Source organism: Drosophila tropicalis, unplaced genomic scaffold, assembly GCF_018151085.1.
Source record: "Drosophila tropicalis isolate 14030-0801.00 unplaced genomic scaffold, ASM1815108v1 contig_593, whole genome shotgun sequence".
Taxonomy (NCBI): Eukaryota; Metazoa; Arthropoda; class Insecta; order Diptera; family Drosophilidae; genus Drosophila; species Drosophila tropicalis.
This window is the reverse complement of record NW_027173070.1, coordinates 9612647-9640308: the sequence shown is the minus strand read 5'-3', so window position 1 is coordinate 9640308 and position 27662 is coordinate 9612647. Positions and strand designations below refer to the sequence as shown.

Here is a 27662-nt window from a genome sequence, read left to right as displayed (position 1 = left end):
AAAAAAAAAAAAAAGGAGAAAAGTGAAATCATTGAGATCCACCCAAAAAATTGAAGGAAAAGTAAGCCATGCTGATAACTAGGCAATGCTTTTTTTCCTCGACCTCTCCTACTTTGCTTTTGCTATATTTAATTGCAGCTCAACAGGCAGCTGAAAGAGCATTAACAGATTTTTTATTCGATATCGAAATCATAGAGTTCTCTTAAATATTTTGTGCTCTCTCTGTCACTCGCCCTCTCTTTGTCTCTTTGTAGACTTGCTATGGACTCTCTGTGCGTATAAGAGTCACTGCCCAAATGCGCCTGCGTCCATTGGAAAAGTCTACAGAAAATCAGCTGGTTGAGCAACAAAAAATTCGCCATCTACTTGAGACGGCCACATTGAAGCAGTTTGTCAATAGTTACGCTTGGGTGTAGGTTAAAGACGCGTGTGCCGCCCTTACCAGACAGATTAAAGCGTTTCATCAACAACAACTCAGCCACAGCCACAACCCCAAGCAACAGCACCAAGCAAACAACAATACGAAAAGCAAACAGAAAATCAAAATAATTAATCAAATAACGATTCAAAAAAAATCTCTAACAGGCAAAAGACTGAAGGAACATACAAAACAGTAGTGAAGAAAAAATACCTCAACATCAAATCTCTCTAGAGACCAAATCAAACAACAAATCGCTGATGAACATTTAAAATTTCAAGTGTTTTATATAATTAAATAAACCTCTAAACAAATAAAAATCTGGGAATAAAAAAAACAAAGTGAAACCCGCATAATTAGGGCGCAAAACAAAAACGAAAGAAACAAAAACAAAAATCAACCGTAGACACAACAAGGACCAACACAAAAAAAAAAGAAGCAAATACACTGAAACTGAGTGAGGCTGCCTTTAACAATGTATGGGTGTGTGTGTGTGCTTGAGTTTAAGTTTTTGTATATGTGTGTGTGTGTTGAATAAGGGCCTAAAAGGTAGGTCCTCTCTCAACGCCATCGTCACTCGCCATTGCCATCGCCATCGTCATCCGCATCCTTACCGTCGGTATAAATATTTATGTTGACGAATTTACCTGCGGCAGAGCGTCGCTAATGAAGCGAAGAAAATGAAAATGAAAGGACATAATTATGCTTATGTGTGAGTATAATGAATATGAATTTTTTCTCTCATTTTATTTTTTTTTTTTTTTTTCTCTCTTTTTTCTTGTATTATTCAACGTTCGGCCAAGGTCAACGTTAACGTTAACATCTCCACTTCTCCTGTCAAGCTCTGAGAAATCAACTGCAATTGAGTAAATATTTCATGTTGATTTTACTTTGGTAAACTTTCATTTCTTTGTTACCTGAAGTAATTCTCTTCAGTCTCCATCATAATGTCTAATGCAATATTCTTTTCCCAATTGCTCTCCTTTAGTTTCTCAGTTTGTTTATTGTTCGTTGCGTGTGCACTCAATTTTTAATGAAAAATTGCATTGCCATGGTCACAGCAGCAAATTGTGCGCCTTTTCTTCGACTATCATCTCTCTCTCTCTCTCTCTCTCTCTCTCTCTCTCTTTCTATACTGTTCTCATTTCTTAGTAAACCAAGACTCATCATCATGCTCTAACTTGACTTGATTAGTTCAATAACTGTCTGTACAAAAGGTACATCAACTGGCAACTGCCAACTGCAATTAGCCTGCTTAAGCCGGATTAAGTTAACTTAATAGCAGAAGAAAGTTAGCCAATTGAGTGCAGTGCAATTGAGCAGCTGCCGAGTAGCCGTGTGCATTAAAGTCAAGTCAATTCGAATATGAAATACTCTTATTAAATTTTATTACAAATTGTGTGATCCATCAACTTTTGCCTGTGAGCCCAAGTACTTGTCGTTTCTATTGATGACTTTTTTCTACTACATGTAATCCGATTATACATGTTTCATGCAAGTTTCCTGGAATACAAGGTCTAAATGCAGATGAAAAAGTCTTTCTTTTTTAAGATTAGGTATTTTCTTTGAATTGGTTTGACCTCTAGAATGATTCCTCAATACAACAATCAACAATGTGTTTGCATATACATATGTATGTACATTTGCACTTTGTTTAAGTTAATAAGAAATTTCATGCTGTCGTTTTTAGCCTTTTGTATGGCTCTTCTCTTGTGTTTCAAGCTTTAAGTAATCCCTATAATAAACCTCGAAGCACGCGCCAAAACTTGTTGCGTATCTATTCGTTACTTTCTACAATTTCCTTGAATATTTTAATATACTACCAGTATTAGTAGCTGTTGTTAATAATCTTGTCCTCACTATGTATTATTAACTTTCTTGTCTCTAATTTGACTAAAGCTTTTGCTAATTGGCCTCAGCTTAAAAATGCTAGAGACAAGACAGAAATCTAAGCGATAGGTATGATTAAAATAAGCAGGTTGACAAGCACAAAGGGAGCAAACAGAAAAATAACAAAAAACAAAACAAAACAGAAAAAAAAAAAAAAAAACAACAAAAATTATATACATAGGTACATATATGTAAGTAGATAATGCTGACAGCAACAAAAAAGGCAATGCCAGTTGCAGACATTCAACAAAACCTTTTGTATATTTATTAGAGTATGAAATAATTCAAGTTGTGCGAAGCTCCACATATGTATAAGTATACACACACACATAGGCATACATACATACATACATATGTATCTGTATCTATGTATATTTATACATAAGTATCTACAAGAGGCATATAAGAGAAATTCTATGTTCTCCAGCTGGCAAGCAACCGCAACTCAGCGCGAGTTTCCTTTTTACTTTTTTTGCTGTTTTTTCCTTCTTTTTTGGATTTCACCGACTAGTTGTGCCCCGAAGCAACATTTTGTTGCAAACGTTAGCAATTCTGTTCACCCTTTTTACTTGGATATTCATCTCACATAGAAAGAAAAAAAAACAAGCACAAAAAATGGCATACTAACTCGCTTTCATAATTAAAAACTAGTCGTCATACAGTTGCAAGGGAAATAAAAGCAAGAAGACTGTAAGCGAGACAACGACTTTGTTGATACACTTTACAATTATTTCTGCTACCTTCCCACAGGCTCAGTGTGCGGCTTTAAGAACGGGAAGCTAAGATATATGAAACGTTTAATAATCCTTAGTGAAGGATTTAGGGCTCCAGGCCGGGATATTTGCATTACTTTCATTTATCTGCTGTAAATGGTGCACAATCTCAAAAGAAGCTAATATAAATTTAAGTTCTGAATCTAATAAGCAGCTTTATTTGTCGTTTATCTTATCAGTCGCCTGAAATTGTGCTTTATTGCTTGCTGCTTTAGTAAACTGCATTCTTTAGGCCCAATGGAGTCAGTAAAAACTGTGACTAGTGGTGCTAGGACTAAAACGTGGTACTTTTAAGCAAAACAATGCGCTTAAACCCAATATTGGGGAAAATTTATCTAGATACACCGATATTAATCTACAAGACCAGTATATCCGCTGATAAACCGCAAATATCTATATATTATTCATCAAGTGCAGAAATAGATAGTTAACAGGCGAGTGCCGAGTGTATAAAGTGCTAGTAGACATGTGCCTGACTTTTCTTTAAGTTCTATTGCTGCTTAGCTTGACACAGCCGGTAAGCGTCCGCTCATCAATCGTGATGCTTGCGATTAGCAATAACTATTCCAGTGCCTTGGGAAGAATAACTACGACCTCAGATTTTTCTCTAGTGAGATCTTCTCGTTTAAACATGCCTTGTGAGTTTGCAAGAAAATTTTTCTTGAAATATTTTGACCATGACCATGCGAATACGAATTGGCCGTCAACCCAAGCAGACTAATGTCCTCTACTGAAGGGTGAATACTGGTTTATTAAATACTGTTTCATGGGTCACATACATGAACTAAAGATTTAATTACATGATTAATTTAATTTTTTTCAATAATAATATACAAATTCTTAACTAACCATCTCATCATACATAAATACTCTATGTGGGCGGAAACATTTCCTTCTCTGGGTAACGAACAGCTGACTAGTTCTATTATACACCCTACAAAGTTTTCAAATACGGGAATTTAAAATTGGATAGAGAAATGATAAAAATTGGAAAACTAAATTTACTACTATTTATATATGTAGGATCGTTATTTAAAACATAATTCTCTGGCATTTTTATTTTGTAACTTATGTAAATGCTTTTTGATAGCTGCCACGAAAAAAAACGTGATAACTTACTCGAAAGCTATTAATTAGTAACAACGTCAGTTAAAAAAGATTAGCTCTTATGTTTAATATTATATTACACAGAGCAGGATGTGACACAGAATTAATAGTAATAATAGTAAAGTGAAAGCAGAGGGCCGGGGCTAACTTCGACCGCGTCAAAGCTTGTATACCCTTGCACTTTTTTGGTAACTCTATCCTTACCTATTAGCCATCAATGTGGAAGAACGTTTTATCTAAAAAGACTTATGTATGTTTGCGAAAGAATGGCTTACAATCATAGGAAATAACGAAGATATTGATCAAAGTCACTGTTTTCGACCGATCGTTCCTATGGGAGCTATATGATATAGTCACCCGATCTTGATCAAATTTGGCACAGCCATTAACAGATATATTAAACTAGCAAATGTTTAATTTGAAAGCAATCGCTTTAAAAGTATAGAAGTTATTACTGTTTTCGACCGATCGTTCCTATGTGAGCTATATAATATAGTCATCCGATCTTGATCAAATTTGGCACAGTCGTTTATAGGCGTAAACTCTCTCGATAATAGCACAGAAAATAACGAAGTTATTGAGAAAAGTCACTGTTCGTGACTTTGGGGTTTGTATGGGAGCTATATGATATAGTGGTCCGATCCGGCTGAATCCGAGATATACAACCCCTGCAGTATATACAAGCCTATAGGAGGAGTTTGCGTTGATCCAGACGGACGGACGGACGGACGGACATGGCTATTTGAACTCGTCTCGTCGTGCTGATCAAGAATATATATACTTTGCATGGTCGGAGATGCTTTGTTCTATGCGTTGCACACTTCTGACCAAAATTAATATACCCTTTTTGCAAGGGTATAAAAAAGTATTTACGATAAGAACATTGCAAGTAGGATGCGATGTTGAAAATCGCAGAAATGCATTCGATTTTCAGTAAAGTAGGCAGTGACTAACAACCTATAATTGGAAATCAAATGCAAATATATAATTAGTCTAATTGAGCCCAATTAGTATTTAACATGCGAATGCCAAGTGTATAAAGGGCAATTCCACAAATCACTCCATTTAACAAGTGCTAAAAGTAATGTGTCGAATTTCATTTAAAGTTCTTTTTTTTCTTGTCATGGCAAGGCTGGTAAGCGTCAGCTCAAAAAATTTGATCCTTAAAACTAGAAATAACTTTTGCAGTGCTTTGGAAGGAATAACTACGACATGAGATTCGAATCGGCTGTTCCAATTGAAGGCGAAAAGGAAACTTTGGTGGATTATCGAGGTCTTAAACTGGTTGGACGCGAAAGAAATTTGAATGGAACGGTTTATATTGCAAATGATTTGACCGATAAGTTCGAAGTCTCTTGTAATTTGTTTACGTTAGAATACGGCATTTGGATTGAAATGTCTTACGAAGTAAAATCGTTGAGTTTTTGTGAGTTCGCACGAAAATTTTACGTGAAATACGTTGATCCTGCAAATGTAAATACAAATTGGCCGTCAACTGAATCAGCCTACTGCCCACTACAGAAGGGTGAATACTGGGTTAGAGAATATTCACCGAATACTGATTCATGGGTTTCGTATATGAAGCGTGGCCTCGTTAAACTTAAATTTCAAATATTAAAAGAAGGAAAGGTCGTTGGTGGTATGGAATTTGTGGCAAACATAGTTGATCGCGCAACATAAACATATAAAGTAGCATATCCCTATGGTTTTCCAAAATTATCTGTATAAAACCAGAAAAGGTAAAGACGAATAAAGATAAAAGCATCAAAATGATCAAAGGAATAATTTAAAACTTTATAATACATAATTAATTTCATTTGCGATCAAATTAAAAAACAATTAGAATTCAAATGGACATGAGAAAATATATATTTATTTTCTACAGATCGTAAGAAATTCTTGAAAAATGTTTTTTAAGGAATTTCCAAGGATCAAATTTAAATTTGGTGTAGCGATTTTGCACTGCATTTTTTACGTTTTATCCTGCGTTAAAAGCTAAGGCTTGAGAGTTCGGGAGATGAATTAAAAAAGGTAAAACAAGAATATATAATTGGGATTTTCAAATATTCTACCCCATTTCCGAATTCTTCCAATTGGCTTTAATAAATGACCCAAAAACTTCCGTCTTCCATTTGTCATCTAACCATATTGAGGTCAATGGGTACTTTGACTTTTCTTGCCAAGATCGTTTCAACAGGGACTATAAAATACTTCTATCAAGACCGACAAATACCGGTGTCAAGGGGAAACGACAAACAACCTACAATTTGAACTGAAATACAAATGTATAATTAATCTAAATGAACTGAATTAGAATTTAACATGCGAATGCCGAGTATATAAAAATCATGTCAACAAGTCACTCCATTTAACAGGTGCTACCAGAAATGTGTCGAATTTCACTGAAAGTTATTTATTTTCTTGTCATGGCAACGCAGGTAAGAGTCATCACATCAAATCTGATCCCTAAAATCAGAAGTATCTATTCCAGTGCCTTGGAAGGAATAACTATGACTTGAGACTTGAATCGACTGTTCCAATTGAAGGCGAAATTGAAACTTTGGTGGATTATCGAGGTCTTAAACTGGTTGGACGCGAAAGAAGTTTGAATGGAACGGTTCATTATACATATGATTTGACCGATGAGTTCGAAGCCTCTTGTGAGGTGTTCTCGTTAGAATATGGGGTGTGGATTAAAATGCCCTACGAAGTAAAATCAATGAGCTTCTGTGAGTTTGCACGAAAATTTTTCCTGAAATACGTTGTTCCTGGAAATGGGACAACTTTTCCGACAACTGAAGCAGGCTACTGCCCTCTACCGAAGGGGAAATACCGATTTATAAAATATTTACCAAATACTGATTCATGGGTGTCGTATATGAAGCGTGGCCTCGTTAAACTTAAATACCAAATATTAAAAGAAGGAAAGACCGTTGGTGGCATGGAATTTGTGGCAAACATAGTTGATCGTGGAACATAAATCTATAAAGTAGCATATCCTTATGGTTTTCCAAAATTATCGATTACTCAAATACAAAAAAGTTTTTGAATTGTTGTGTGGTTTGGGTGCAGGACGAATGAAAAATAAAACCTCCAAAATTATGAGAAATATTTTTATTTTTTTAAGATTAACAAATAGAACTCAAATGGGAATGAATACTTTTGATATTTTGTTTTCTACATACTAATTCAGATCAGTAACAATACTTGAATAATAACAAGATTTGCATGGGGCTTAAAGCTACGAATTTCAAGTTCGTAAATTGAGTTAAGAGTAAAAAAGGGGAAACAATTTAATCGGAATTTTGAATTTTTCAAACTCATGGGCTGCAAATCTTCTTTAACGCAGTTATGTAAGCAATATTTTCGATTTCTTGATTAACATCAATGATGAAATGAATGAACACCTGTGTAATAAGTTGCTTAATAGTTACATAATTTTATACTGGTTTTACGGACAACATACAATTTGAAATGAAATACAAATTTATAATCGATCTAATTGAACCCAATTGGTATTTAACATGCGAATGCCGAGTGTATAAAAAGTAATTCAACAACTCAGTCCATTCAACAAGTGCTACCAGTGATGTGTCTAATTTCACTGAAAGTTATTATTTTGCTTGTTATAACAGCCCAGGTAATCGTCAACACGAATGAATTGTGATCCCAAAATAAAAAGACTACTATTCCAGTGTCTTGGAAGGAATAACTATGAAGTCAGATTTGAATCAATTGAGGCTATTGAAGGCGATGAAGAAACCTTGGCGGACTATCGAGGACTTAAACTTGTCGGACGTGAAAGAAGTTTAAATGGATCGGTTTATTTTGCAACTGACTTGACCAATGATATAACCATGTCCTGTCAAATGTTTTCATCTGAATTTGGCGTGTGGATGCAAACGCTCTACGAAATATTTGACATCCGCTCTTGCGATATATCAGAAAAGTTTTTATTTAATTACTTCGATCCCGAAAATGTGAATACTAACTTTCCGACTACTAAGGAAGGCTACTGCTCTCTACGAAAAGGTGAATCCTGGTTAATTGAATGGATTCCAAATACAGATAACTGGGTCTCCTATGTGAAGCGTGGCCTAGTGAAGGTTCATTGCAACGTTTGGAAAAATGGAAATAAGCTCGGTGGCATCGAAGTAGTGGCAATCATAATAAATCGTGCAACTTAAATTAATCTTTGTGTACTAAGCGGGTTTCATGTAGCTCTCTCTTCTCCTGTCACGCAACTTTTAGAGAAAAAACATTTAATGCGTAGCCTACTATACAGCCGGATCGGATCACTATATTGTTTAGATCCAATGCGATTAGCAAATTACTTCGATGACTTTAATGACTGCTAAATTTCAACAAGATCGGATAAAAAACACACACGCACAGCTCCAGTCTAAGATTATAGGTTGCCTGTGGGCAAGTCAAGAGGTCAAAAATCGGTATGGAATCTTTGCCATAAAAAAGAAACCTTTTGAAAGTTTTTAGAAGCCTCGATAAAATAGTTATGACTAAGCCTGTGTGGCTATATAACTGGACCGTTTATCCTTATTTACTTATGTATGTATGTATATATTTACTTTTATATTTACTGTATAAATTTACATGTCATTAAGAGTAAATACTTTGAAAATGTCTTTTTATCTAGATAAAAAAAGATTTATTGATATCGCAACACGCAAATCTGATAAACAAGCAAGTGCAATTGCATTACCAATGTATTAAACTGAAACATGGTCAAAAAATCACAACATTAATTGACTTAAAGTAGTTTTTTATCTTGTTATGGCAACTCAGATAAATGCATGTGATCCTAATATAAAATTGAGTTCTAGTAACTAAGGCGTCAGATTTGATTCGGTTGAGGCAATTATCAGCAATTAACAAAAATTAACAACTGATGGAATCACTAAAGATTGTTTTGATCAACGATAAACGATTTTAACATTATTTTGCTTAGTAATAGTTCACATAAAAAAACTGCTGATAATTAACAATGAATTATATGCATATTCGGTCAAAAGTCATCAGAAGATATCATCTGTATGTTCTTTTTAGAACAAACATAAAACATTTCGATAGAATTTTTTTTTACAAAGAAAGAAAAATCTAAAAACCGTTTTTAGGTGCATTTATTAATAGCAGCAGTTCAAAGAAGATGCTGCTGGGGCCAGGATATAAGGATTACCTTGACTATGGAAATGTGTCTCACACATGAGCTGGCTGGCTTGGGCGCATCGCTTACTTCAAACATTAACATTTTAGCTACATAGTCTCTGTAGACTAAGTTGAGCCAAACTAAAATGGTATACACACATTTAACGAGGGTAAATCTAAAGGTTAATTGATTTCACTTAACTATGGTAGAAGTTCTCTTGAAGACTTGTAACTTTTATGAATGATGGTTGACCTTTAACTTTTTCTAACTTTAGTTTTGAATTGAGTTTTTTTTCATTTTCTAGGAATGTAGAGAGCAACCTTCGTTAGGTATGTAGCCTTCAATGTTCACCTGTTGTGGGTGGGCATACACACACACACACACACAAGCACATTGGCACACACCTTGACACAGACAAAGGTCAACTAATGTGTTGCATTCTATGTTAAGGCTTACAGAAAAGGGCCAAGTGATAGCTTGGCAACGGTTTTCCCATATTAAATGTTTACATTGTTGTTGAAGCTTTTCCTCTTTTTGTTAAATTGTTTCGTAGAAGAAACCAAAAGAAATATAGGAAAATGTTTATTAATTGGTCTAAATGCAAAGTAAAATATACTCAACCAAAAAAATAGAAGAAAAATGGAAAAATTTAAAGCTAGACTTAAAATTTAATATAAAAGGAAATTGGTGTTTTAATTTTGGTCTATGCTGGGATTTAGGGAGAATCAAAATTATGTGTTTCTTTTTTCTTTTTTGGTTCTTTTTATATGTGTGTTTGTGTGTTGTCTCTCTGGTGCCTGCCATTCATCTCTTGACTCCCTTTGTGACTCATTCTCCCTCTGTGTTTTGCAGTTTACGTGTTAAGTGCTTGGCAAGCACGATTAAGGCGCTTTATCACCCGCAACAACGGCAGCAACACGAACGACAAGTACAACACCAACAGCAGCAACATCATCAGCAGCAACAGCAGCAGCAACTGAAACAAAATCAACAGCAACAGGAACAGCTGCGACGCCAGCAGCAAAAGCAACAGCAACAGAAGCAGCAGGAAGGACAACAGCAAGTGTTGTAGACGACAAACACATACACACACACACACACACACCCAAGCGTATACAACTGACACGCCCCAAAAACCAATTCATATATATATATTTATATGTATATACATTATGCTGAGAGCAATGACAACACCAGCCATCCCATTGTCATCCCAGTTTGGTGGCAATGGCGATGATTTTCCAAGCGTCTTGGAAATAGAACTGCCTGCCATTCTTCTCAACGAGAGTCTCTTTATTGAGCTAAATGGCAATGTAACACAGCTACTACAGCAACATTTGGAAGATTCATCCATGGCCAGCAACAGCAGCAGCATCAATATGACTTTACCCATTATCAATGCCACCAACAATGTCATCCAGCTGGATGATGAGCAACGACAACAGGCTGCGGCAAATGAGCGTGAAATGGCCGAGTTTTGGTTGCTGGTAAAAATGATCGTCATGGCTGTTGTTCTTGGCCTAATGATACTCGTCACCATTATAGGCAAGTACTCATTCATTCGCTCAATCAATAAACAACAAAAATTATTTGTTAATTTTTTTTTCTTTTGAGAGTAAAAATGTAAATGAACTTAAATTTATGATGTAGAAGATTTTTATTACGTCGCCTTGCCAAGATTTTTATTGATTTTTGGCTTACATAGATGATTTGCTTGCTTCCCCCATCCACCGATTCACACAGTGCTTCTAGCCGCCTGTGGCTGGGGTTGGGGTTGGGGTTGGGGGAAGTGCTTTGACGTTAAACGTTGCAAAGATGATGATGAAGAAGGAGAAGAAGTTAGAAGGTATCAGTGGATGGAGAAGATGGCAAACGCAGTGGGGCACACAAAGTTTTCAAAGTGTTTGCTGTTGTTTTTGGCCCCGTCACGTGAAAAGCTATTAAAAGCGCGCCAAGGCGTCAAATGGAAATTATGGCAACAGCCAACACCATCTCCTTCATACTCCCCGCTTTCCAACACCATTACAATTTTGGCAAAAAAAAAAATAGAAAACACACTCACACACATAGACACAATCAGTCTTTGGCAACAACATGCAACATGCGGCGTATGCGCAATATCTATGGCAAGGCATATATGCAAATGCATTTTGTACTCTGGCACGAGCCTGGGCCCAAGACAAAACGTTTTGACAACCTGCAGACAAGCTCAGCACGAGCAGACACAACGAGACTCAAAGACAAAATACCGTCGCGACGTTTTGGGCAAAGGGACGCAACGTACGTGTCGCTGAAGGGGTGGCCAAGAGGTGGTTCTACAAAAAGGTTGTTTGGCAGTGTGTCTAGAAGGGGGTAGAAACATGTTAGAGGGACCGCCGCAGTGGCAATTACAATTTGCCAAGTTGCTGGCGCTTAATCAAAGCAAGCGACGACTATGATGACGCCGAGTATACCAGGCAGCCATCTCTCATTTGCATCCCAGTGAGAGGCAGACAGATAAGCAGACGGTGTTGCGAGGGGGAAGAGGTAGGTTGCAGGAGGGACCTTTCTATGAGGATGCCTATGTGGAACAGTCTCTATTTGTGTATGTCTGTGTGTGTGTGTGTGTCTTGTCCCATATGCACGATTGCCTGCAATTAGTAAAGAACATGAAAATTGAAAATCTCTGCTAGATATACTGAATTTCAAATCGAAAATCAGTCATGCTTTGCACTCAACAAAAAGCAAAAGTTAAAGGACATTTACCTTAAGCTTTTGGCATAAAATTTATGGAATTACATTTATTTATTTTTTCATTTTCCTTTTTAAACTAAAACTCAAGCCTATGCATCGACTTTTAAAGTCGTTGAGGCTTTGGAAAAGAAAATATTTAACAAGGCCGAACATAAGTTGTTCCTTCAGCAGCTTAAACTTTCAGTTCTAATATTGATGCCTGATTACTAAATCGAAAAAACAAATAGATTTTGCTAATGCCATTCAAATAACAACATTACTTCTTACATCTCGTACCTCAATCTTCTCTTAGCATTACATTTATTCTATTTATTTTGATTTGTCTATTCAATTTCTAAAAGTCATATAGTAAAGATTAAGATTTCAATTTTCATGTTATGTGCTTCTGATAAGCAAATATCAACAATCAGTTAAATTTTTGTTTTCAAAGTGTTAAAGCTTTAACTTGATTATTTTTATTGAGTTATAATGTAACGGAATTAAAGCATTTTTTGAGATGAGTCCAATTGCAATCAACCTTTCCAGAATAGTCAAACTAAATGCATAAAGACAAAGAGCTAAGGCATTTCATATTTTTTCATGAGCAATCGAATTTTTCATGAGCAAAAAAACTCATAAGTTTATTGTTTAAACACGTATAAGTGAATTACATTATTAAATGCATTAAATGGAAATTTTTTATTTAATTTATTGTTTTTGTCTGCAGGAAATGTATTTGTGATTGCAGCCATTATATTGGAACGAAACTTGCAAAATGTTGCTAATTATTTGGTTGCATCTCTGGCTGTAGCTGATTTATTTGTTGCTTGTCTTGTCATGCCGCTTGGCGCCGTCTACGAGGTAAGTTTGTGTTGTTCTTGTTGTTGTTGTCGTTGCACAAACTTCATTATCCTAATGGAAATTTGCAAGAGACTGAGACAGAATGTCGGGCAAGAATGGGGGAGAGAAGTAAAGTGGATGAAGTGCTTGCAAAATGAAATTAAGCAACAAAGAGTTGATGTTCATGTTCTTTTGTCCACTTTGTCATCAACTGTAGAGTCGAGTCAGAGTTCTTCTTCTTTCTCTCTCCCTTTCTCACTCTCCATATCTCTGTCTTTATGTGTGAGTAATGAGTCATTGCATTATGGGTTAATTGTTTCAATTGCATCATCATAATGGTCAAAATAGATAAGTAATGGCTGGATATTGGGACCGGAATTGTGTGACATTTGGACATCTTGTGACGTGCTTTGTTGCACAGCTTCCATACTCCATTTGGTGGCTATTGCGGCAGACAGGTGAGCAAAAATACAACAAACAAAAAAAGTCCAAGACACACAGACAGGTCACGTATCAATGTTCCAATGCCCCAACCATATCTAGATATTGGACTGTAACCAACATTGATTACAACAATTTGCGGACACCACGTCGTGTTTTTCTCATGATATTCTGTGTCTGGTTTGCCGCATTGATTGTATCGTTGGCTCCGCAATTCGGTTGGAAGGATCCCGATTATATGAAGCGCATCGAGGAGCAGCATTGCATGGTCTCGCAGGATGTGGCCTATCAGGTTGCCAATCAATTTGTAGACACACGCGACTTGCATTTACTCAATCAACTTTTGACTTCTTTTTTCCACAGATATTTGCCACCTGTTGCACTTTCTATGTGCCACTATTGGTTATATTATTTCTCTACTGGAAGATTTATATAATTGCCAGGAAGCGCATACAAAGGCGTACACAAAAGTCATTCAATGTGACGTTGACAGAAACCGATGTAAGTGTCTGCTCTCCTACCCCATAACTATCTACTCTAAGTGTTATACACTTAACAGAACAGATAACTTTAGCATACAAGTATCTGCCTGTATGTGTGTGTGTGTGCGCGTGGTTGGAGGGTGTGTTTGAGTGGGTAAGGCCAAGTGCCAATAAATTCGTATATTCGTAAAACAAAAGATAAAGAAATGCCAAAAAATTACTCATACGCCTAGTACAACAGCAGTATCAGGCCGGTAGAGGGCGTGGCATGTGCTAAGTGTATTTGCTTGTTGGCCATAATGAGTGTGTCATTAACAGAAACAATAATGCCAATGCCAATGGCAATGCCCATGCAAATCCTTTGCTGCTCATTAGCATGCCCAAGTGAGCACATGGCAAAGCACAAGAACCAAACAAATGTCAAGAGAGATTTATGAGACTCTTTGGCCTCTTTGTGTGTATGTATTTGCTTTGTGTTTGTGAGTATTGCCATATGTGAGCTTTATCTACAATTTGATTTAAGTCAATTATTTTATTCATTCTTTATTTGTCTTTGCCATAAATTAACTCAAATGAAACCCATTTGGCCTCTTAATTATGTCTTTCATCCAGTGTGATTCCACAGTGCGTGAACTAAAAAAAGGAGCGTGGCAAACGCCGCACAGCCGGCAGGAAACAAGATGAAGGCAGTGATGCCAACCAGCAGCAGATGGATGAAACGTTAGCAGCGGCCTCACAGGTACAGCGACGTCAACGCAAACGTATGAAAATCTGCTTTGGCCGCAATACAAATACGGCCAGCATATGCGCCGGCTCTGAGGGTGCTGTGGCCAGATCTGTGGCAGCCATTGCCGTGGATTTTGCCAGTCTGGCCATTACGCGCGAGGAGACAGAGTTCAGCACTAGTAACTATGACAACAAAAGTCATGCGGGCACCGAACTAACAACCATTTCCAGCGATGCCGACGATGTAAGTTAAGTAATTCCACTGAATAGCACTAATTATTTATATTTGCTTTGTTCGCCTTTGTTCTTTGGTTCCTTGTGTTTCTCCTGCTGCTGCTTTTACTCCTTTTTTACCTGTCTCCCTCTCTCTCTCTCTCTCTCTCCTTTCTCTTTGTCTGTTTTGATATCTCTTTGTAGTATCGCACCAGCAATGCTAACGAAATTATAACACTCTCACAGCAGGTGGCCAATGCCACACAACATCATTTAATAGCCTCTCACTTAAATGCCATCACGCCATTGGCGCAGTCCATAGCTATGGGTGGTGCAGTTGCATCAACAGAGGGCCAGAGCCCTGTTGGTGGTGCAACACACAAGGGTATCGGTGTACTGTCCAGTATTGCCAATCCGCATCAGAAGCTGGCCAAGCGACGACAGCTGCTTGAGGCCAAAAGAGAACGTAAGGCTGCCCAGACATTGGCCATCATCACCGGTGCCTTTGTTATCTGCTGGCTGCCCTTCTTTGTCATGGCCCTGACAATGAGCTTGTGCAAGGAGTGCGAAATTCATCCGGCCATTGCATCGTTGTTCTTATGGTTGGGATATTTCAACTCCACCCTGAATCCGGTATGTATATACATACATATATATAAATATTTCTTTGACTAAGAAATTACTCATCCCATTCGCATCATTTCATTGCGCATATAAACCAAAGTAATTTCTTCTCACATAGAGTCATAAAATCTTTTGCAATCTTTAAATTTTTTTATGAGCTTTAAACTTTAATTAGCTTAAATATACTTGAAAGGAATATTGATTAAGAAATTTTGGCATTTTAATTACTCTAATTGAAATTTAAGCCATAAAGATTTATCACTCATACGACATGTTGTTGTTTAACGATTATGTGTTTCATTGTAAGACTTTTTCTTAAATAATTATTGTTCACTCAGAAAACATAAAAATTAAAACTGATTAACAACTTTTTTACGTAGATTCAGCCTTTGATAATGTAAAAAAAATTAAATTTTTCAAATAAGTAATCAATTCTAGTTATTGTATGTTTATTAAATAAGAATTTGAGAAAAAAAAAACTGATAAATGTTTATTAATTTGCCATTCTGTATGCATTCACATGGGTTCATTGAATATATTTATCATTATGAGTATTCAAATGCTGCCAATTTATTTATTGCAATCCATTGAATTTTTTCTTGGCGGAAATAAATCAATAAATGTTGTCAGCACTTGCTAAATCACTTACAATAAATAAAATTTTCAACAACATAGCGTATGAGTGATATTTTGCATATTGAAATTATTAATTTGTTTCTGTATTGCTTTATTCATGTGATTCATACTATTCGATTTTTATTTTGAAAATGAAGAACTGATTTAATCGATTCTATGAGTAAATATCTGTAAAAGACTCCGAGTTTAGCTACGAAAAAAAAAATGGCCAGCATTAAAACCGACTCTTTTGTAAGGAAACGTTTAAAAGTTCTTAGATTTTTTGAGTATTCCTAAGAAACAATTTCAATTAAATATAAAAAAAGGGGAAGGCGTAAACTAAGAATTACGTATAACAAGTAAAATTATTTATTGCAAATAAGTTTGATAATTTGTATATTATTGTACTCCTCATTCATAGGTCATCTACACAATTTTCAATCCCGAATTTCGACGCGCGTTTAAACGTATTCTCTTTGGCCGAAAGCATGCAGCTCGAGCTCGTAGTGCGAAAATTTGATTTCAACTGAAAGCAAATGAGGACCAGTATTTGTAATAAGGTGAAACCAAAAAACAATGAAAAAGAGTTACTAATCAGACAGATGGAAAAATTGACGGGTACCCAAAAATATAACAAAAATATAAGTATATAAGGGTATATATGTATATATGCTATGGGAATTGGCATTGCCTTAGATTTAGTCGTTTAGGTTTAGCAGTGACAATCCTAACTAGTAAATGATTAAGAAAAATCCCACACACGTGCCCTCCCCGAAAAAACCTAAAACAAAATGTAACACCAGCAACATCAAAAAAAAAAAAAAAAAAACAGAACCGCAAACTAGGTTTATTTTTGTATATGATAAAATTGCTTAACATTAAGATTCAAAGTATTTCACTTATTGAATTCCATATGTAAAAGGCTAATTCGCTTTAATTGTTTATATATATGTATATATTTATTATAAGCGTAAGTTTATTACAGGATTTTTATTCTCATTAGCACGACCGATTCACAAGCTCGTTCAACCCAGACTAACTCGACGCTCTCTCGTACTTCGCTCTCATTTAGAGATGAGCATGTTCTCTCTCTGAGAGAATGAGTACTATCGTCTCAAGTGAGCAAGCCTGCTACACATATAAAGTTGATTATATGTATATGTGTAGATTAAATGTAAATTGAATACAACAAAATTATAATATTAACAAAGTCTTCCCTGTGTCTTAAAGATGTCCCTTAAGATTAATTGCAGGCATTGCAGGGCGACGAGATGGTGATCATAATTGATGTCGGGCGGGAATTGTGTAGAAATGGGTCTACACAAATCACAAAGGCTGGGTCCAAGCAACAAACTTCTTACGCTTTCATAATTCTGTGTTAGAACCCCTTCGCTGTGTCTCTCTCAAAAATCCCTTACCTTAATTCTTATCATTAAAACAAATTGTAGTTGTAAGTACATTTTAGAAAATGTTATGTTTAAAGCTCAATTATGCAATTTTATTTGAAAGTTCAAGTCAATATATATATATATACATGGATATATATAAATAATAACGAATTTACGCAAAATTCACTTACATTAACATACAAAACGTAGTTGATCAAAATTTTAGCATACCTACATATATAAGAGAAGAAAAAAAATATAATAATTAAATAATCAAAATTAAATATGTCAGTGTTTAGTTTTACATAAAATTTTCTGTTAGTTGTCGAATTGATAATGCAAAACAACAAATATACAAAATACAGTTAGCCGTTTAAAATTGGATAATTTGAATTTAGAAAAAAAAATCGCACTCTAAGCAAACTAAAAGTCAAATCCTTTTTTTTTCAACAAGCATGCACAAAATGTTGCTGCAACTCTCTTTCAATTGTAAACCAAAAACCACAAAAATTTCAAACCTCCCCGCACACTTAAGCACCTTCCCCACTCAACCAAAATCCCCTCATCCACAGTCATAAATATAAGTTGATATACGAGATATACACACGTATACATAGATATATACTGTAGGTAAATACATACATACATATATACATAAACATATGTATATATGGTAATATTTTTGAAAAGTTTTCTTGTAAATAAATAAATGGACTTGCAGTTTTATTCAAAACTCTACAGTAAACTAATCCACATCCAAACACATACACACAGCAATTGTGTGTTTGTCTATGTGTGTGTGCAATACATTTATTAAGAGTTATCAGAGCTGCAATTTGAGTTTTAGAGACTTGCAAGAAGCAGAAAAGTGAACCTAATACGCTTCAATGTGCATAAATATATGTATGTTAGATGTATATATATATATATAAAGAGAGAGAGAGCGAGATATATTAAATGTATCTGAATTTTCATTTGTATGTGTGTTTAATGCAATTTCTCGATGTGTACTTGTCAAAAGTTATTAAAATTGTGTTTTATCAAAAGCGCCAATTATGTTTTATTCATGTCTGGGACAGTTTTTCGATTGTTTGCACTCTCTTAACAGCAACAACAACAATAAAATTGACAAACTTTCACCACACGCACGTTACTCTAAGCAAAATGCCAGCGCATTTCCGAAATGTCAAAGTTCAAGTGCACATGCCCAAAAACAAGGTTAAGCCTGGGCACAGGGTGGTTCCATCAGTCTCCGCCGCTGCCTCTTCATGTGCGTGTATGCGGTGTTGCTGTGGAGTGGCAAGAGTGTGAGTGGTTGTGGAGTGGTGGCATGGAGACGGATTACGCATTGGCATTATCAACACCGGAACAGGGCAGAAGCCGACAAATGGCCCAGAAATGTTTGCAAACCTTACATTGTCATAAACAACCACAAAAAACCAACAGCCAACCAAAATCGATACATCATTCAAAAACGAAAAAAGCAAACACAGAAACACCGGTGTTCGGCGTTTTTGTACCCTTGTGCATGTATATGAATTTGCGTAGCATACTTTACAGCGCAGCACAGCCAACCATCTACCGTAAAACAAGTATACGCAGAGTTCTGCAACTTTTTTTTGGCAACTTCCGTCAAAACTTATATTAATGGGTTCATTTCTTTTTTTTTCGTTTTAAGGCTTAAACTTTGGTAATTAGTTTAAAAACATCGCAAGTGATTTGTTCGTTTTTTTTTTACTCTCATAATCTAGTGTGAAAACTTTCTGCGACTAAGTATGCATAGAACATGTTAGAGCTTCCCCCTGACATTCTCTTTTCATATTACAAGATTTATATATCAATTATCTATTATTTTTATTTTTAAAATAAAAGTATTCCAAGTCTTCGTGGCATGAATAATTAATCAGACAAGCAAAAAAAACAAACAATTTCAGTTATGTTTGCGTTATTAAGAGTCTTCTCGAATCTGTTAAAAATTTATTTTTCGCATCAGACAAAAAGTTTTGAATTTTATAGGGTATTTAAATTACCTGGTTTTGTCAAAGCCTCTGATTAAAATTTATATTTGAATAAATACAACTTCAATAATTGACCAATTAAAAAAAAAAATTACAAAAGTACAAAGGTTTGGTCACTTAATACCTAACCACCTTTGGTGTATTTTAAAATTGGAAAGTTTCCTTAATATTTCAATACCATTCTATTTATATGCATAATAGATATCTATGACTTAGATTATAAGATTCTTGTATTGAAATGTATCAATCTCTTTTGCGTTGAATTTAGAATATTTAAAGAAGCGAAAAAAATTGCTATTTTTTACTTCTTTTTTGCTGCTGACTTTCATTTGAAGTGAATAAGATAAGTGCTTTTGATTAATGGTTCAATCAGGACAGACTTGAAAAGTATATCCTTTTCGTCGTGTCACAGGAAGTGTCTGCAAGTTGTTGTTGCCCACTTTTGTTGTTGCAGTGTGGCAAGATAATATTATTACTATTACATAAAAGAGATTGAGAAAGGAAAACATAAATATTAGGCAACACTTTTCAATTTCACTTTGAGGCCTTCGGGCTTTGATTATGTCCATTTTCATATGTCATAATCGAAATGATAGACCAGAGACTTATTAATTTTAATTGCAAATTGGCAAATGAAATAAATGTAAAACTAATATAAATTCACTTTATTAATATGCCCAAGGACTTTCGGCGTTCAAAAGTGCCAACTCACATACAAACATTTATTTTTGTATATACATATGTATGTAAGTGTTGATATGTAAGTAAGTTTATGTTAAGACTTAATAAAGAAGTAGGTAATAACCTACATGGTTTGATTATTAATTTCATTTCTTGCTCCCTTGTTGTGGCTACAATAATAGCTGCAGGATAATGCCAATAAAATTCATTTTATTAAAAAATTCCTTTGGGCCCGCAAAATCGAATAAATATTGTTTCTCGCTTTGAGTGGCCCTCACAAATAAGCAACGCCAATAAGCCACAGGAGTGGGATAGCAATTTGGTTGAAAAGTTAATATGGCACATGAGTACATGGCTCTCAAATCCTGATCCTGATTCTGCTCCTGCTTCTACTCAATGTTCGTTCTCTATTTGTTTGGGCATCAACATTTTCTGAAGCCTTCTTGAGCCGCAAAAATAACTTTTGCAAGCAATTCAAAATGTATTAAAAGTATTAAACAGAGAGGGAAGAAAAAAAAAAGTGAGTGATTATAAACACGAGAGTCGTGAGCTCTGGAAACTTGGCTGCCGTCAAGTATCTAAAAGATACTTGCTCAATCCTGTAGTGGTGTTAGTTGCAAAAGTATCTATGTGCTTCTGTGTCTGTATGTGTTCGTAATGAAAACTTGTAATTGAATTGCAGCGAATGTGTGCAAATTGCTTGAACTGATTAAGGGCTTAAGCAACAACTGAAGCGTCTTAAGCCTGCCAATTAAATGTAAGGAAGACGACAACTAAATAGATACACATGTGTATGTATATGTATGTACGTACATATACACACTCACATAAAATACTCACAGACCATGCCTCTGAACTATGGTGTTAATTACCAATATTCTAGAAATTTTTTAAAATGAATTTAATTAACAAGTTAAAAGAGCATATTTATGTTACTCTTAAAAAACTAAATTTGTTGTTGCATAAAACAGCAAATATATGAAGTGTCATGAAATATAAAAATAATAAAAATAAATTTTTATGAACGAAAAGTGTAAACTGCAGCCATAGTACCTCAATAGAAGACAAAAATGTAGAGCCAAACTAACTAGGTACACACCAAACATGTCCAGGCAGCTGCCACTTTCGAGGTGTTCACAACAACTTTGACAACATCCCCCAATAACAATAACAACAAGAATGACAGCAACAACAACATATTTAAGTCTTGTTCATTAAAGCGCTGCAGGTAAAACAGCTCATAAAATGCGTTTACAAAAAAATATAAGTAAGTAAAAATATTTATGGCTCTCGCTGACGATATTGATGCTAAAGCTGGTGATGATGATGATGATGATGATGACTATGATAATAATGATGTTGATGGCAACAAACTCATTTTAAAATTGTTGACACCGCTAAAGAAGATTGCCCCCAATGGGCGTGGCCTAACAATAGCACAGACTCCTTGGCAAAGAAAAAAGTTTTGCGAATTGCAGCCAAGTGTCCTTTTTGTGTTGGTCATAACCAAGCAGATAGTTAATTCTAAAGGACTCTGGAATAGTTTGACATCAAAACTACTCATAAATTATTTTAAACCCAATCTATTATATTTAAGCCATAACTGACCAATGTACAGCATGTTGTATCCCAAAGTTTATAGCGCAATTAGTTTAGCAGATACTTTATCAAATACTGAAAATAGCTCTGACCTAGCGACAATCGGACGCAGTCACTTGGATGCATTTACTCAAAGAATCCTTTTAAACTAAAAGCTTTTTGCAAAATGCATTCACAGTGAAGCATATTTTTACAAAATCAACTGGCTTGAAGATTTTCTACATAAGTAAGAGGCAATCCCCACTGCAAATCCCGATGGACGACACAAAAATGTTGTAGGAAAAATGAAGTTAAAATGATATGCGTTTTGAGAAATAAACATTTCATTATCAACGACTGAGATTCAGTACAAACAACACAATAATAATAATATTATGGTGTTGGAAACTTTTAAAAAACACAGTGTTCTTTCCATGGATACTTCATTATACTTTAAGAGTATAGATTCAGTCATTTTTTTGCTCTAACCCACTGTAAAAGTGGGAGAAAAGAAGACAATATTCTGGAGCCAGGTGCAGATGTTGCTTTGGCACTCAGGTTGGCAGACCTGACAGATTGACAGGTAAGCAACAGCAAGTTACCTGGTAAATTGCATCCTCTGACACGCTAATTGCAAAATAATTGAAATTAATTTTCATCGAAAAAAATTTGTTAAGAAACAAATTTTATATCAAGTTAATATCATTCAATGCACTTTCAATATTAAATTGTAGTGACAAATATATAGTATAGGTATACATATATAAGGTATAGCAGAAAACTGATTCGTTCTCTGGATAAAATTTCGTTCAACCGTTTACAATTTATAGTTATAGTTGGCTAAATTGTAAAGTCAAGTTAGTTTCAAGTTTCTATATTTTTTTCTGTTGACTTTCTTGTTGTTACTTTTATCATGTCTGTGTTGAGCTTATTCCTTGGCCAGTGCCAGCAGCTTTTGGCGTTGACAACTTGCGCAAAATGCCAAAAAGGACACGTACGTAATGAACACAAACACGTACCAAAATGACGACGATGACGGAGGAAGCAACGACAACGTTTTCAAGGGAAAGGCTTAAAGTTTCAACTGGCAACTTGCAACAGCCACAACCATAGCTGGATCCGAGGAGCCCAAGAAGAAGCTGCTTGCAGCCCTTGGGCAAGTTAAAAAAAAAAAAAAAAAAAACTTAAACTGAAACTTACTGGGAAAGTTAGCAGCAGGGTTTTTCTTCTGATTTTTTTTTGTTTTTTGTACTATGTTGTTGCTCGAAGGGTGTCCAGGCATGGGTGCTGACGATGGCCATAGAATAAAGCAGAGCAGCAAAGTACGAGAATGAGCAAGAGTTTGGAGAAAATGTAGATGGATGAGACTGAGGATGAGCGTATAAAGAATGAGAATGAACCAGATGAGAGTAAATATGGATGTGGATGTGAATTTGCAGCCGGTGTGACGCTCAACGCGCAGCGGAAGTTGCCTCTCGACTGTTGCATTCCTTTTTTGTTTTGTTTTTTTTTAGCTTTCCTCTGGAGTGTTGCGAAACACTTCCCATGGATGTGTAGTTGTTGTCGTTGTTGCTAGCCACAAGTACCGTTCGCTTAATTTTTATGCACATGCATACGGACGTGTCTGTGTCTATGCGTGTGTGTGTGTGTGTGTGTGCAGTTATTGCTCTTGTTGGATTTTTACATATTTACTTGGCAAACACTTGAAAACGTTGAGCGAAAGTTTTGCACTTGACTGCGGCCTTGGCTAAGTTCAGCCACTGACATTGTTACTTCCGTGCCAGAACGTTAGCCAGGCCCAGGCACAATAAATGAACATGAAATTGAAATTTAATGTTCATGCAGCATCTGCATCAGCAACTGCAACCGAATCGGGCAATGCAATTTACTCACAATGCACTTCAGAGACTCTATGAATGCCACATCAAAGCCATATCTCTTTGGCTCGTTCTCACTTCACTGACGCCTTGTGGTTTTGTGTCATTTGACTTGTGCATTCCGATGAATGACTACATCCAACACAAAGAAAAACAGAGTTAAAGGCAAAATATGTTTTGAGCATTAACTTGCCTCTCCAGTGTAATCAGCATAACAACAAACAATACGAAAAGTGTATGCATTGACAGGAAATGCAATAGCCAAGGGGATCATAGGTCAAATAAACTCATACATATATATGTACTCACAAAAGCAAAGAGAAAATTATTAACAAAGAGTGTGCATAATGAAAGTGCTTTCTGTTTTAATTAAAATACAGATTTCATCGATATACCTTAATGCAAATATTTGGCAAATGGTTTATAAAGCAACTGAAAAGAAGGCTTAAAAATGTTGAATTTAAATTGTTTGTCACAAAATTTATCAATTTTATCTGCATAACAAAATTTTTTTTGGTTATAGCGTTGCCTCATTTGGTAGCAAAGAAAATCCATATCCTGTTTTTATAAGTATGTAAATATTCTTATGCAAGAGTTGACTTTAAATCTTAAATTTATATTAAAAGGGAAATTAAAGTTCTTTTAGTTGATATTAATGCCACATCAACAAGACTGATTTCCATTTAAATATTTAATAAGTTTAATTTACGCCTCTCTTACAAACAGAATAATACATGTATAAGTATGCTAGTTTATTTCGGTCTCATTTACAAGGAGCTAAAAAGAACATAACAAACCAAAAGAACTAGCAAATTTTCTTCTCAATCTTTAATGCGAATTAATAAATGATGAAAGTTAAAACAGTTACAAATCCACGCTTTCAATGAATGATTAAGGATGGTTGATAATTGTCAAGGAATTTAACTAAGTTCAAAGTTAAGCCTTGCTAGTGCCGCTTATTTAAGTCCTACTATATATAGTATTTGTTGCTCCGCGAACATTTTTTGCACATTTTTATTTGCTAATGAAATTAGGAATTTAATTTGCAACAAAGCCCGTGGTTTAGACTTTTGCAATTATTACTAAGTAGACCTCTCTCTCCCACCCTCTCTGGCGTATGATAATCGTGACCAAGCCCTAATCTCAGTATGACTTCATGACCCTACAGAAGGGGGTTAGCATTTAGTTCACAAACCAACTTTTGCTTTAGCCACTCTGTGTGTGTATATACTGTAAAGAGTCACTTTATCTGATGTTGGTATTTTGTTCTTCTTTGTGTTGTTTTGGCTTGCATGATGGCCCAGAGACCCGAAGCCCATATACACGCCTTTTTCGCACCTTTTGGCTTTACCTTTTGCCTTTTCGCGTTTTGCCTCACCAACATTTTGCCAGTTGCCTGTTTGCGTGTTTGTTACACTTTTTGCTTCGCTTCATTTTAACTGCCTTTAAGTCTACACGCAGCATTGTGTGTGTGCCTTTTGTTTTTTGTTTTCTTGCCTGATTTCTGTTTGCCTTAGAAAGTGAAAATGGTCGTTTCCATCTTCTACGAGGGCAGGGTCTTTCTCTTTCCGGCTAGTTTCGAGCCATGTACGACTCTTATATGGCAACTCTTATACATATTAAGTATACGCACCGTGGCAGCGGTTATTTCTTGTAGAGTTTTTGCTAACGTTTCTTATCAAGAATGCAGTTGCCGGCTAAAGGAACTAACATTGCCGTTAACTCACAACGTGTTTTGCGTTGATTATTATGAACTCTTGTTCTCTATTAGCTTCCATTTCTCTTTTATAATCTTATTGTTCTTGTTACAAAGAAATGTTGATATATGTATGTATATGTATTAAGCATATTTTTTTAATTGCAGTGAAATGAAACGTTATAGAACGCTGCACCATGTTCCCCTGCATCCGTCCTGACCTGTTTCACCAGTGTGCCGAGGCATTAATTAGCACCTATCATATTTCGCACCAGGCAATGTACTGCAAATGGGAACCTGTTGAGGCAATAGGGCAAAAATACTGCACGAGTACGACTGAGAAGGTTGTCCAGGCCAAGGCTGCACTCGTTTATTAGAATTTATGGCGTGCCACTGGCCACAGCATGCCCTGCCATGCAATCGAAATGAAGGCACGCCAACTTCACTGGCATTTCCGGCAAGCACAACTCCAGTCATGGAGCCATGGATCAGGTCCAGGTCCGGTCGAGCGACCTGCTTTGAGTTTGCTTTCTTTTTTCTTTTTGTGTTGCGTGCCATTTAGCCAAAAGCTGTCATTTTATTGTTAGCCAAATACAAATCAAAGTGTGCTAATTACAGTCAACGGCAGCTTATGGGCGTGGCCAGTTTTGGTCATGCCATGGCATGACGTTCAGCTCACTCGACCATACACCCGGTCGCCCACTTATTGTAGAGCGTGGGCGTGGTTTATGTTCTGTTGTTGGATAATTCCCTTTGATTGCAGTGCAAAAGTGTGAAATTAAAATTCAGCGCATGCTAAACGCTCTGACACTTGGCCCAAACAAGAGTCACCTCCCTTTATCCCTCCTCTCCTCATATATATATGTAACTGAAAATCTCTCTATATCTGTATTTTTGTTTTTTTTTTTTTTTTTGTTGTTGTCTGGCCCCTTTATACGTTTTGTTCGCTTTAGCCCAGACAGTTGAGTTTTCGCTAATTTTTGGCACGTTTCAAGTTCTGGCCTAGCTGCATTTATCTCTTCATTTTGGCCAACAGTGACTATTCATGGTAATGGAGTGACTAATGGCCAGACAGACACCAGCAACAGCCAGCAACAAAAGCAGGACAAATAAATTTTGGCACGACAGCCAAAAAGTTGAAAACAAACTGAACAAACAAACACAATGGAACGTAAAATGAATTTGTTTAGCTCTGTTCAAGTTGACAACTAAATAAGACAAAACTGTTCCACAGAAAAAAAAGTAGGTACAATTTAATTAAGATTTTATAGTCCGTTTATTGTATACAACCGTAAAGACAATATTTGGGTGTAGGAGATTGTTGATTTTTGAGTACAAAAACAAGCTACAAATGCTTTTACCCGTTTTCAATTACATATTTTTAAATAATTTACATATAGAGGACATGGTTGATTGATTGGGTTTGAATTGAAATAAAATGTTACATTTAGTTTTATCGTATCTGAATTTTAGCTTTCTCTCATAAATAATATATTGTCATAAAAGGCTTTAAAAGAAACGACTCAGCTTGGAGACGGTTAATATATTTAATTTATAAATTAAAAATTAACTAAGTGTGTGGTCCATCGAAAAAAGACAATCAAAATGAACAAGAAGCCATTCATATTGTCTCATAAATTCTAACACCAAAAAGTCAAGTAAAAGTCAAGATAAGTGCATTGACACAAACATTGAAACAAAACTACGAAATGCTATCCAACATTTTGATACGTTAAAATTGATCAGCATCTTTAAGCATTTGACCTGGAAACACAATATGTGGGTCAATATATACGGGGTGTGAGTTTGAATGACGTCAATGACGTCAATTTCGTTTTGCTCAAAGACGTCATGACTAATGACCAATCAAAGACATATGGTTTCGGTAATGTTGAGAAAACATAATGTCATGCTGTTGGTTAGCTGCTTTTGCTAATAAAATCAATTATGAATGAATTTTATAATCAAAGTAAAAAGGTCAGCTTTTAATAACCTTTAACCAGGACGACAGAAGAATCATCTCTTCTTAGTGTGTATTTTTAGTCCTTACTAAGTAATCAACTTTTCCTGCATTAAAGGGGAGCCTTGCCTAAAATGTCTTTAAAGTTAGCTGTTCCTTTGCAACAACTATTTAGAACAGCTATTCACTCACATTTGAGTAGATCAAATTTAGTATATACACCCATGATGAATATAATAGGTACACCCCTTAAAATTAATTTTTTTGACTTTAAATTAGCACAACTTTTTTTCTTTTACCTTAATCACCAAAATTTAAATGCACATTTGTTTATTGAACATTTGTGTATTGTTTACCATAATTTGGAAAAGAAAAATTATTTTATTCAAAAGTTACAACAAAAAATATGAAATTTCAGAATTTCGTGCTTGATGAAAATAATAGGTACACTTTAATTGA

The 27662-nt window shown here is 35.5% G+C and overlaps 1 protein-coding gene across 1 annotated transcript; it reads left to right on the top strand.

Annotated features, from left to right (window-relative positions):
• Nucleotides 1-405: 405 nt before the first annotated feature.
• 5-HT1B (5-hydroxytryptamine (serotonin) receptor 1B) lies at nucleotides 406-17340 on the top strand. Its single transcript, XM_068289021.1, is given in 10 exon segments — nucleotides 406-1130; nucleotides 10205-10897; nucleotides 12792-12925; nucleotides 13253-13362; nucleotides 13448-13637; nucleotides 13709-13846; nucleotides 14440-14463; nucleotides 14465-14797; nucleotides 14971-15399; nucleotides 16427-17340. Coding segments are annotated over 9 exon segments (1830 nt in total). The 5' UTR covers nucleotides 406-1130; nucleotides 10205-10524; the 3' UTR covers nucleotides 16526-17340.
• Nucleotides 17341-27662: the final 10322 nt, after the last annotated feature.